Source organism: Garra rufa, chromosome 3, assembly GCF_049309525.1.
Source record: "Garra rufa chromosome 3, GarRuf1.0, whole genome shotgun sequence".
Taxonomy (NCBI): domain Eukaryota; kingdom Metazoa; phylum Chordata; class Actinopteri; order Cypriniformes; family Cyprinidae; genus Garra; species Garra rufa.
Genome location: NC_133363.1, coordinates 3,958,236 through 3,970,898, shown reverse-complemented (window position 1 = coordinate 3,970,898; position 12,663 = coordinate 3,958,236). Strand labels below are relative to the sequence as shown.

Here is a 12,663-nt window from a genome sequence, read left to right as displayed (position 1 = left end):
AATAAATGGATGGAATATCATACATCTAACTAGTTATTTTTCCAAAAAAATGGCATGCAACCAAATTCAAGGTTATTTGGGCTGGAAGTGGGTTACACATAGCCGGACTATATCGGGTTTATAGTTAACCCAGACGGTGAAATGACGACTATTGCTTGCTGGGTAGCCAAACCATTGACCTCTAGAATACAGTAGGGTTAGTAGTGTTTTTAAAATTAACTTGTATTAGTATCGCAAATTACATAAGTGATGTCCTACATGCTGTCGCTTTAATGGATAGTTCACCCAAAAATGTAAATGTTTCCGTTTACAAATTTATTCCGTTTTGAAAAACACTTTCAATGTCAATGGGGTCCAAAACAACACTGAACTTCACAGACTTCACAGAAAAAAAGTATTTTTCTTTTGTGTGCAACTCAGCAGCTCCATCAGCCTCAGGGTCAATAGGGGGTGCTAGTGCATTTCAGTAATCTGCATTGGTGTCTTGAACGTCCTAAATGTGTACAAAATATCCAGATGTTGCTGCTAGATGCAGATGAGCATTTCAGTCTGGGATTTTTATGTTGCTCTTAAAACAAGCTGACAGTTTTTGCTGCTTCAACTTTTTGTGGAAACTGTGACTTTTTCAGGATTATCTGATGAATAGAAAATTAGATAATTTCTATGAAATAGAAATATTTTGCAACTTCGTATCTTTTGTTCATTGCATTAGTTTGAATAAAAGAATAATTTCTTAGTAAAATAAATAAATAAAAAAACGTACCCCAAACTTTTGAGTTGGTGTGTATCACGAAGGCCTTCAGTGAATGTCCTCATCCAGTATCCAGCACTCTGACAGCGGTTTGAAAGAGTCCAGTTGAACGATCTCAACACTGATGATTCGCAGAGCTGTGCTCATGTTCCTATGTTGATCATCATCTGATCCAGGTGAGAATCTGGCTGTCAGACCTCATAAAATGTCTCTAATGTGTGTTGATGCTGTTGCTTGGCTTCATTTGCTTTCAAAACACAGAGTGTCTCTTTCTGCTGTCATTTACTTGGGGCTCTGTAGTGTATCATCACCTTGTGACATGTAAGTATTTCAAAATAAAGTCTACAGGTTCCCTTACGAATGCGCCTTTTGGGGAAACTCCTGTTTACTCTGAATACTAAAGCCTGATTTGTTCAGGTTCGTCCAGCTGCATGAAGAAATGGCAATTCAGCCTGGCAAAAGAGGTGGAGCTAACTGCCTAAAATGCCATTTCATTAGAATTTTCTCCTTCAGTGCGAAGATCATCTCTTGGCTGGACTCTGAAGAAGAACAAAGCAGCCTGCTTTTGGCACAGAAGAGACCAGTGGCAATGCTTCTCTTCAGCGGTACTCCTTTGCAGCCATCCGATTGCAGTGCTTCGAGTCTTTCAAGCCAAACTTCTCTGTGCAGTAGACAAGTCCGCCCCGAATCCTAATGCTTTTAAAGGAGCCGCACACAGCAACTCACCTGGACGATCTGCATGCTCCTAAGGCTACTGCAAAGGCGATCGACAAGGCCACCAGCTTGGTGGTATGTAAGCTCATCTTTGGCTAAACTTGACAAAGATCAAGGACATGGACAAAGTCGCCTTCCTCAACTCCATTGTCTCCCCCACAAGGTTATTCGTCCCTGTTGTAAATGGATTTGCAGAGCGCTTTACTGCAGCACTGAAGTCGTTGCAGGCCTTGTGCCACTTCCTGCATGAGTGCTCCAGCTTGGCGGCTGGTTCAAGTTGCCAGAAGGCTCTCTTTCAAGCAGCCTGAGAAGTCTGCTCCATCTCCCGTTTAGGCTCACCCCAAATCAGATCCTGAGATTAGACAGTTTCCTCAGATGGCTAAACGCTATCCCTTGCAAGCACCAGGGCTCCGCCTTAAAGCAACGCTTGACTAAGAGCTGCACAAGCCATCCTGACCTTAAAGCAGAGAGGAAGAGGAGAGGGTTAGGTTAGTCCGCCGAGGCTGGACCACCCTCAAAGTCATCTCATGCTTGGTCTCCAGTCCCCCCCTAATTTAGCTCTGGGTGATGGAAGCTCTGTTCTTGTTATTCAGCATGTGCCCAAGGGAAAATTGTAATAGTGGACCCACCTGCTCAAAAGAACACTTCTCCTCCTTACAACAACACAAATGTCGGGTCCCTGTCCCTGTGCAGCGAACCGCCACTCAAAAAAAAAACTCCAGACCGCCCAGCTCCAGACTTGGAAAACCATCCTGAACAAGCTGGGACAGCATAGAACAAGGCTGCTCACTCCAGTTTGCTCACAGACCCCCTCGTTTCAAAGGTGTTATTCAAACCTCGGTATAGGACAACGATGTCTGCTTGTAAAAGCGGCTGCGGAAATGGTTCAGTCAGAGCGTTCTTGAGATTTGCGTTCAAGGGGATGACTTATCAATATATAGTCCTGCCTTTTGGCCTATCTCTGGCCCCATGCACTTTTGAGAAATGTGCGAACATGGCTTTTTCTCCTCTGAGACAGATGGGAATCTGCATCATGAATTACCTCGAAGATAAGCCTTTTTCACAAAAAACGGAAATTACGTCAGCGCAGGGTAAAGTCAGTTCCGCTACAGGTCTGCGCCTATTATATTAATATGCTCTTGTCTCAAGTAATACCTTTTACCTTTTCTGTTTTGTCTGTTTTCCAAGTTGTTGTTATATAATCAACAAAGAAACAACATTTTTACTTGTTTGTGATTTATATGGGCACTCGGACCGCTGACTCGTCAATATAATATGCGCAACATAGCGCCAGCTATAGTTTCTGTTCTCAATCTCTGGTATATTTAAACTATTTTCTCAATTTACTCAGTCATTTCCCTCGAATCACTACATCATGGTAAATTATGACAGCATTTGACAGCCTTTATATCCAAATGCACATTTTCCCAAGATTAAATTAAACGATTCTGTGTCCGGATGATGCCTAAACTCAATACAGCAACGTAATCCAGATCCAAATGGAATACAGCCATTAATCGGAGTATTGTCTTGTTTAGTATTATATTATTTTATTATGTATATCCCTGGGCACATTATGCAAATAGACAGAATGGCAAAACTCAAAACTGTACTGTATTATAAGTGCTATCATTCATAATTAAATAAACAAAGTCTTTGTGATGACCAGAAGCTGACACAAAGTTTTTGAAAAAATGTTTGCTATTTTTAGAGTAAAACCCCGGTATATATCATAGTATCATAGTATCTATTTTGTAAAATAGACTTAGATTCCCGAACTTACGCATGTTAAGTACGGCCGCTGCTGTTACCGGAAAAACTTTTACCCTGCGAGCACCAATCCGGAAGCCAGAAACACGGAAGTGTGAAAAAGGCTAATCGGCTTGTGTTAGCCAGATCAGAGCAAGAACTTCTTGCTCACAGATTGTTGCTGCTCAGCCACCTGGAGTGCTTTGGGCTCATAATCAACTCTGTAATGTCTCCCAGCCAGCGGGTCGTCTTCCTGGGAAAAGTTATCAATTCGGCCCAGATGCAGGTCTGGTTTGCGCTGGAATGCTCACTGGCTGTTCAGCGGCTAGCAACATTGTTCACATTGGGGGCTTCTTGGGGATGATGCTCAGCCTAATGTCGCAACTCCTGTACATCAATGGCCTTGAGATGATAGTGGTTTCTCTGGCCCTAAAAACCTTGAAGGGGCACCACACCCTTGTTCGTTTGGACAACATGTCGGTGGTGGCCTTTATAAATCACCAAGGCAGTTTCAGGTCACACTCCCACTACAGGATGGTGAAATGCCTCCTCCTGTGGGCATATTGCAACCTGAGTTCACATGCCGGGAGTATTTACAGTTCTCTGTGAGGGTAACTAACACCATTTTGGAGAGTAGAGCCCTGTCTACGAGATACGCTCTTAAGTGGTCTGTGTTTTCTGACTGGTGTGGAGTTCAGAATGTAGACCTGTCCTCATGTGACATGTTAACCATTCTAACCTTTCTGTAAGAGCTGCTAGATAAGGGGCGAACCTCTTCCATGCTCAAAATATACGTTGCAGTCATTGCAGCAAATCACGTTTTCGTAGCTTTTCGTAGAGTTTGAATCCATCTCATCTTCATACTGTGCTGACTTATGCACGGCCCTCAGGGCTCTTCGAGATCCCCCCTTTGACGACTTCCGGCTCCTGACGCTTAAGTTTACCCTCCTTCTGGCTTTAGCATTGGTGAATAGGTGGCCTGCAAGCTTTTTCAGTCAATGCTTCCTGTCTTTAAGTTTAGGCCTAATGACTGTAAAGCCGTCCTCCAACCAAGAGTATGTGCCCAAGGTGCTCCAGTTCAGAGCACAAGTCATCACCCTTCTAGTACTTCCTAATTCAGAGGATAAGCATGATCCTGATTTACTCTTTAGTAAATTTATTACCTTTAGAGCAGGGGTGCCCAGCCCTGTTCTTGGAGATCTACCATTCTACAAAGTTCAGCTCCAACCCTGCTCAAACACACCAGAACCAGCTAATTAATCTTTTAGGTAGCACTTGATAATTACAGACAGCTGTGTTGGAGCAGGGCTGGAAATAAAGTCTGCAGGTAGGTAGATCTCCAGGAACAGGGTTGGGCACCCCTGCCTTAGAGTTTACATAGAGAACTCTAGCCACTTTAAGCAATCAGTGCAGCTCTTTGTATGCTTCAGAGGCCACTCTAAATGGGTTGCCAGTTACAGAGCAGTGACTATCCCATTGTATAGTAGATGATGTAGCCCTAGCTTACACCTCAGCAGGCTTACAGTGTCCTATTGGAGTGAGGGCCCACTCCACCAGAGGAATGGCCTCCTCCTGGGCTTGGTCCAGTGGAGTTTCAATGAGTGATATTTGTGCAGCAGCCGGCTACCTTCACTACATTTTATAACCTCGATAGCTTTATATTAATTGGATGCTACGGAAAGTAAGCATTTCTTATTTTTATTTACTTTAATGATGTATACTAAAATGACAACCTATAATAGCTCAATGATGCTAAATAAGACTGGGCAGAAGCTCTCATTATTATTGCACTTTTTATTGCACACAAGAACAGCCTTCTTTGTACAGAATACATTTTTGGAAAAGCCATGAAGCATTTGATTTCCCCTCTCCACCATAATTATTATTTAGTGACATCACTGTTTTGCGATTGCACTAACCATTCAGCAAATGTCATCTCAGTATTATCACTCTTTACAAAATTAGTTGAATCTCACAGGACAGAAGTAACAGACTGCTTTTCTACATATGAACCGGTATCAGTAGTGAAAGTGTACAACCGTATACCTCTTCATATTAAAAGATGTGAACATCAATAGTTGGAGGTCTCAAATATGTTTAGCAATCTTTTAGCAGAGCATAGAGTAGCCGTTAATGTTAGACTCATTGATTTTCCTTCAGTCTAACACACACTACTCACACCATATCCATTTCTATGTAATAATATAGAAATATTAAAAACACTTCAACTAGACTTTATAAAACTAGGCAAATTGTAGTTAAATATAAACAGTAAATATTTCATTTTTTGTACTCTCATACTTAACAAACAACTCTAAATCTATATAAATAACAATACTGTGAACATTGTATTTCCATTTACAACTATTAAAATGAACCATTTTTAGGGGGAAGATCTTAAATTTCACTAAAAAGGTTCAGTACACATGTATTCTAAAACAACCAGTTACAAACCTCTTTTTAAAAACATCCAAAACAACTATCAAAAATACAATCACATTAAAGTACTACTACAGGCAAACCTGTGCTGTTGTTGTTGTTTAAATATATATTAGCTTCTCGCTAAAAGATCTATGTTTCTACAAATATTCCCACACGTACATAAATCATCAAAGACAAATTATCAGTCTCTATGAATTCAGAAGTATTGCTACAGTCAGTGCAAACCGATTAAAGACAGAATTACCACAATGTGATTACTTCGTCAATAACTACAGGAAATAAACAGTCTTTATATAACCAGTGCTTACATAATCTGATTACAAAAACCAAGTACTTGTAATTAGAATACATTTAAAAAACAAACAAGTAATCAAAGTACAGTTAGTTTTTCATGGACATGCTGACATATTGATTACATTACCATAAGTCAACAGCAATAAATTAGTTGATCTGTAATTTACTGGTGAGCTGTTTGGTTAACATTTATGTGATGTATCCTTCCAAAAGTAAATTTTAACAGTCTGTTATACTAGTGTGCTATTGTGTGATAAGTGTTGATTGATTCTTAGAGGGATAGTTCACCCAAAAATGAATCGATCACAAAAGAAGATATGTTGAGTAATGTTAGTAACCAAATCGATTTGAAGACCACTGACTTCCATTGTAAAGACAAAAACAAAACACCGAGACATTTCGTAAAAGATTTTCTTTTATGGTTTACCAAAGAAAGTAAGTTACGTAGATTTGGATTTAAATTTTTGGGTGAACTCTATAATTTACAAATTAGTGATCAGAATTTCAACAAAACATGCAATATTTAAAGAAACTATTTAAGGCTATTTGTGTTGTTGCGTGTGCAGTAGTTTAAGCAATATGTTCCTTTTTGGTCTTTTTTTTTGTATTTTTAGTTAAAAATGTCTTTTTTACAAACACAGCTTTTCTTTTCACACAACGTTAATTGATGGACAAGAGTGGTGTGGATTACTTGTGGATTACTGTGATGTTTTTATTAGCTGTTTGGACTCTGACGGCACCAATTTACTGCAAGTATCCACTGGTGTGCAAGTGACGTAATGCTACATTTCTCTAAATCTGATGAATCACTGTAAAAAGTTTTCACCAGTTTCAACTTAAAAACTTAAGTTCAGCAGCTGCCAGCTGACTTAAAATTACACGTCATTTGAACTCACTACAATAAAATGAGTTAAAATGACTTCTATTTTTTAAGTTGATTTAACTTACGAGTTGAAATTACTTGGACATTTAAGTTGATTTAACTTAAAATTTTAAGCCAGCTGCTCTTTTCGTGAGAAACAAACTCTACCTTGGATGGCCTGAGAGTATTTTCAGCACATCTTCATTTTTGGATGAACTATTCCTTAAAATATTTAAAAACAAAAAAACAAAGTTCAGATAACAGTAATAAGGCTGAACAATAGAGATTTCCCTTCATGCTTAAAGCATTTTGCAATCACTCTAGTCCAGCTAAACGACAGGTTTTTCATTTCTTCAATAGTGAGAGAGGTTGCAAAAATAGGCTATAATAGACTGGCGAAGTATGGTAATACAAAATGTAAAATGTCCCTGTGCTGGTATACTCTCTATTGATGCTCTTGCGGTGCAGCTCAGTAAATCAAAACACAGCGACAGGGCTACCCTTGTGAAAAAGAAGTTATAAAGAAGAAATTGTTTTCAGTGCACTTTCTAGTACACTTTGAATCTTAAAAGTATATTTTTGAAAAACTATGACATAAAAGACCACTTAAGTGACTTAAAGAGAGACACTTTCATAAATGTTTAACACCACGCTTAAGTAGACTTTTAAAAAGTGACTTGGAATAATGTCAAATTTACTTTTAAATTATTGTTTTAATAATGATTTAAAGTTAATGACATAAAAGACCACTTAAGTGACTTAAAGAGAGACACTTTCATAAATGTTTAACACCACACTTAAGTAGACTTTTAAAAAGTGACTTGGAATAATGTCAAATTTACTTTTAAATTATTGTTTTAATAATGATTTAAAGTTAATGACATGAAAGACCACTTAAGTGACTTAAAGAGAGACACTTTCATAAATGTTTAACACCACACTTAAGTAGACTTTTAAAAAGTGACTTGGAATAATGTCAAATTTACTTTTAAATTATTGTTTTAATAATGATTTAAAGTTAATGACATAAAAGACCACTTAAGTGACTTAAAGAGAGACACTTTCATAAATGTTTAACACCACACTTAAGTAGACTTTTAAAAAGTGACTTGGAATAATGTCAAATTTACTTTTAAATTATTGTTTTAATAATGATTTAAAGTTAATGACATAAAAGGCCACTTAAGTGACTTAAAGAGAGACACTTTCATAAATGTTTAACACCACACTTAAGTAGACTTTTAAAAAGTGACTTGGAATAATATCGAATTTACTTTTAAATTATTGTTTTAATAATGATTTCAAGAAAGTACACTTATTTTGATGTTTTGAGTAAAATCATAAAGCACATATAATGTACTTAACTGTAATTTTCAACTGTTGTTTGTTATTCAATATATTTAAAGTTATCATATTTTAAAAGTAGTAGATTGCAACTACATAATTATGAACATATTTAAATACTTTACACTTAAACTTTATTTTAACCAGACAACAGAAGTAACTAAGAAATTACATATAAAGATGTCCTTAATCCTACTTAAGTAGGTAAAAATTTCATAAATTGCAAATAACATGCAATTGACTGTCTGGAATCATTACATTCAGTTCACACTTAAGTATTTTCACTTAAAGTATTTTTTTTCTCTATAATACGTCTTCAAGTACACTAAAATGTACTTCTTTTTCACAAGGGTAAAATACTGGCAAGAAGAATTACTGAAGTCATAAGCAGGTAAACAGTGCCTGTTTGCAATACTGAAGCGTTTCTGTAAGTCGTCAGCATCCTGGGTCGACTGAAACCATTATATTATACAGTAAACCTTCCAGCATGAAGCAGTGCTTAATTAGGCATTCAAAAACCTTAACCGTTCCTGCTGTGGACAGAACAAAGGACTGACCGGATCTTGAAAACCATTCTGAGGTTGTTTCTGTAGAGCACAAAATTTCCTCCTGTGCTTCACTGTACGCAGGCATGAAATCTGCCAAGATTTAGTACCTGATCTACAGTAAAAGCACTATAATAATGAAAGCAAGTCAAAAATGCACTGAGGAGTGCGACGCCTCTAGAGCTGACCGAAGAGGATGGAGCAGAGCAGAAAGATGGAGTAAAGGAGTAATAGCCCAAGACCTAGTCTCCGATCCAGCTTCCAGCCATTCAGATGGACACCCAGGACCTACAAAATACACACAGAGTACAATCAGGGTCTGATTGGGGGATTTCAATGCCTTTGCTTTTAAAATTCCACTTTCTGGTCAGACGTGATGCATTTCCCATTACTGACAGCAGATGGTGATGAACGTTTTCCTACCAGCATTTTTAATCATGCCTTTCAGATTCGTCTGAGGGGAACGATTAATTATATTTTATAATTTAGATTAGGCAGTTTTTTTAAAGGCCATGACACTTTCATGACACCAACTTTCATTTAATTTTGTTTTGCAATCAGCCTAGTAAAATGTGCATTGCACATGACTTATTCTGGACTAAAACAGACGAAGATAAAAGATTTGTCAGGATAGATGACTAAAATGGGTTTAAAATGTTTCAAAGCTTATTTTAATACCTCATGATGCCTGTAATTAGAAAATATATAATCAATAAGTTAAAAAATGATGTATTTTATATTTATATCATACTAATTAATGTAAATAAATCAATGTAATATTTCATTTGGTTAATTCACCATTCATTTTCTGTATTTAATTTTGTGTTCATTTATTTGAATCACACTATAGTTTATATAATATTAATTAACATTAGTATTTATATTCTATTTATATAAGACATAATTAATTTCTAAATTGTTTATATACAGAGCTGCATAACTTATTAAATTATATTGTAATTTCTTGTCAAACATGGCGATTTTAACAATGATATAACATTACATCCCATATTGAAAGGTCACAAATTTCTGCTGAAACAAACTAAGACTTCTTTCACTGTCTTTATTATTGTTATTGTTAGTTTTAACTTTAAATATTAAAAACGAATATATGAATATATTACTGTAAATTACAGTTTTACTCTAAAAAAAAAATATTTTTTTGATAATTTCTAACAATTTTTTTTTAAAACTAAAAGTTACCACTATTCATCACATTCTAACCTGCGAACCCTCAAGCTTTTATTTTGGTAGAATGCTGGTGAAATGTAGTAAACCTCAGACCACAGAAATGTTGACAATTGTACAGCCCCAATTACTTAATTTAATTTTACATTTGATTTTTAAACTGAGATCTGTGGTGGTGCAAGGTCTTAACAATTTTGGGATGTAAACCAAAAGCAGTTGAGAACCTGTGGTGAGAGTTCTTGTATGATGTGATAATGAGTTGCTCTTTACTCACCGTGAGGAAGACTGATGCGAGCAGCAGGATGACAGAATAGACCAGACCTTTATTATTGATGGAAATCTGACAAAAGACACAGAGCAGTCAGAGGAAATCATCAGCAGGAATGCATCTGCCCTGGATGAACAGTAAAATACGTCAAACACTCACTACTGATCCATAGTCTACTACTAGTGTCCTCAGAGCCCAGGGGAAGCCCAGTCCCAGCAGGATGTCAAAGATATTGCTGCCGATGGAGTTTGACACTGCCATGTCACCCATTCCTAAAACACATAATCCAACCACAATTTAACGCATTTTAGAAATAACATGCTACAACAAGTCAGCAACATGGTAGTAACCAGCTAAAAAATCTTAGTAACATTCAAACTAAAAACATTCTAAAAATGCTAGCAATGTTCTAAAACATGCTATAAAACTGTAAATCAGAGCCATAGAGAAACAGAGTTGCAACACTCCCATAGACTTCCATAGGAACTGAGGATTGCGGAAGTAAAGCTTGTCATGGAGCGGCCAATAGTTCCAAACAACCAATAGCTCCTGCATTGAAGCCCATTCATTTCAGCGCTTCTCAAGAACAGTCGCTGGTAAATTGAAGAAATTACTGCATTTCTTTACATTTTAACGCATCAGTTGACCTCTCGAAAAACTGGCTAGTAGTGGTATTTTATGAAGCGTGTTATAGTTAATGTTTATCGTTAGATAACAGAAACACCGTAATAGTACGGAAACCATAACTAGATACTAGCTGTCATATTTTTACGTTTTTAGTCTTTTTGCAATCTTTTTCTCCCTGTAGGAGGTTGAATGAGTTTCAGTAAAGACTGCATTCAAGAATGCAATGCTGTAACGTATGCTGAATGCAATTGGTTGCCTTCATATTTTCTATTGTTAAATGCCATATTTGCTTGCCTTTTATAATATTCACTTATGTTGTATATTTGAATATCATAAAATAACACAAGTAAATAACTTTTTTTATTTAAAATCAAATCGTTAAATCGAAACATAAAAAAATGAATGTTTATAAAAAAAATGTGTGTTTGATCATGTCCAAATACATGATACAACTTAAGGTATTCGGTTACATTTGACTGTCAAAGAGTATGAGAACATATTAATGATGTCTCTTTATCATTCCCCAATATAAAATCCGATTGTAAAGCGTATTCAGAGAAGTCATCAATAAACAATTAAATTGTTCTCTGATATAGATGGTATATGGCAAAGGAAAAGGCAATTATTCTCCGGAAATGGTTTTACAAGTCCATTTACAACCCTAGAATTTGTCCCTAGAATGAAATGGTCTGTTATTACCTTATTTGGAAGGTTCATGAATATTAATGATGAGCTCCGCTCTGATTGGCTGTTTCACAGAGCGGCTCATTTCAGTAGCTCGCACATGGGGGAAAATATATATTTTATTATGGAGCCATGCCACTGTTAATATGCAGGTCATTGAAACTTCCATTTGAATGCACGATCATTTTACGTTCACTTTTGAGATTTGCTATTGCACATGCTCTGTGTAACTTTATACTACAGTGGCAGTACTTACCACATATTTGACAAGTTTAGATGCTTGTTAGTGATGCTCAGGATCTCTAAATCATTCGCGCAGTCATCTCTCCCTATTCTGCTTATGTAGTAAGTGAAATCTTATGTACTGCAATGTGACAGGCTACTGCTAGCATGAAGCTAACTGTGTCCCTTTAGTGGCTCGCCTTGTTTTATTTATTTTATTAGAATTAGTTTTCCTTGCCTTTCTGAGTACAGACACTAACCCATCCCTGCACATAACATCTCCTGCACAACCTGGAACGTAACATTTATTCCCGTTTATTCACTTTGTTTTGTTTAGATTTTTTTACAATAGCCTGGCTGCAGAACATCTGATGATTGGGCGATGCAAATGTTGGGGGCGTGGCTATCAATGATCGCGACTATAACGTCATAGTCATGGACATTTTTCCTCTTTTTCAGTGGTCTTTTGCAAACACCAGATTTATATAAGAAGGAGGAAACGATGGTGTTTGAGACTCACAGTATGTCATGTCCATGCACAGAACTGTTATTATTCAACTATGCCAAGGTAAATACAGTTTTCCATTCTATGGCACCTTTAATTTCTGTTTAAATGATAATTCTGTATTCTTTCTGCTACCTCAACTCAGACATTGAATTGGAAATTCAAAGACATTCTTTGAACTGGGTAACAAAAATGATACTGAAGATAATAAAAGCATGCATACAAACAATTTATCGTTCATACAAATGATACGCACCTTGGCGGGCGACTATGAGACTCGCCATGCAGTCGGGTACACTAGTGCCAGCAGCCAGGAAAGTGATTCCCATGATGTAATCAGGAATATCTAGTGTGTAGCTGATGATGGTGACCTGAAGAACATGCAATCAGCATAATCAACCAACTAATGAAATGAAAAGAGAGTAAAAGATTGGTTTATTTAATGCAAATGTCTATGTTTGATCTTTT

General features: G+C 36.8%; 1 protein-coding gene across 1 annotated transcript in view; it reads right to left on the bottom strand.

The window, feature by feature from the left end:
* Positions 1-4,993: 4,993 nt before the first annotated feature.
* Positions 4,994-12,663, bottom strand: part of LOC141330826 (sodium/potassium/calcium exchanger 3) — a 47,298-nt gene continuing 39,628 nt past the window's right edge. Inside the window, exons 14-17 of the mRNA XM_073835588.1 lie at positions 12,452-12,566; positions 10,317-10,429; positions 10,164-10,229; positions 4,994-8,989 (exon numbers count right to left, since the gene is read on the bottom strand). Of these exons, the coding sequence (XP_073691689.1) occupies positions 8,879-8,989; positions 10,164-10,229; positions 10,317-10,429; positions 12,452-12,566 (405 nt within the window). The 3' untranslated portion in view covers positions 4,994-8,878. The remainder of the gene's footprint in view (positions 8,990-10,163; positions 10,230-10,316; positions 10,430-12,451; positions 12,567-12,663) is intronic.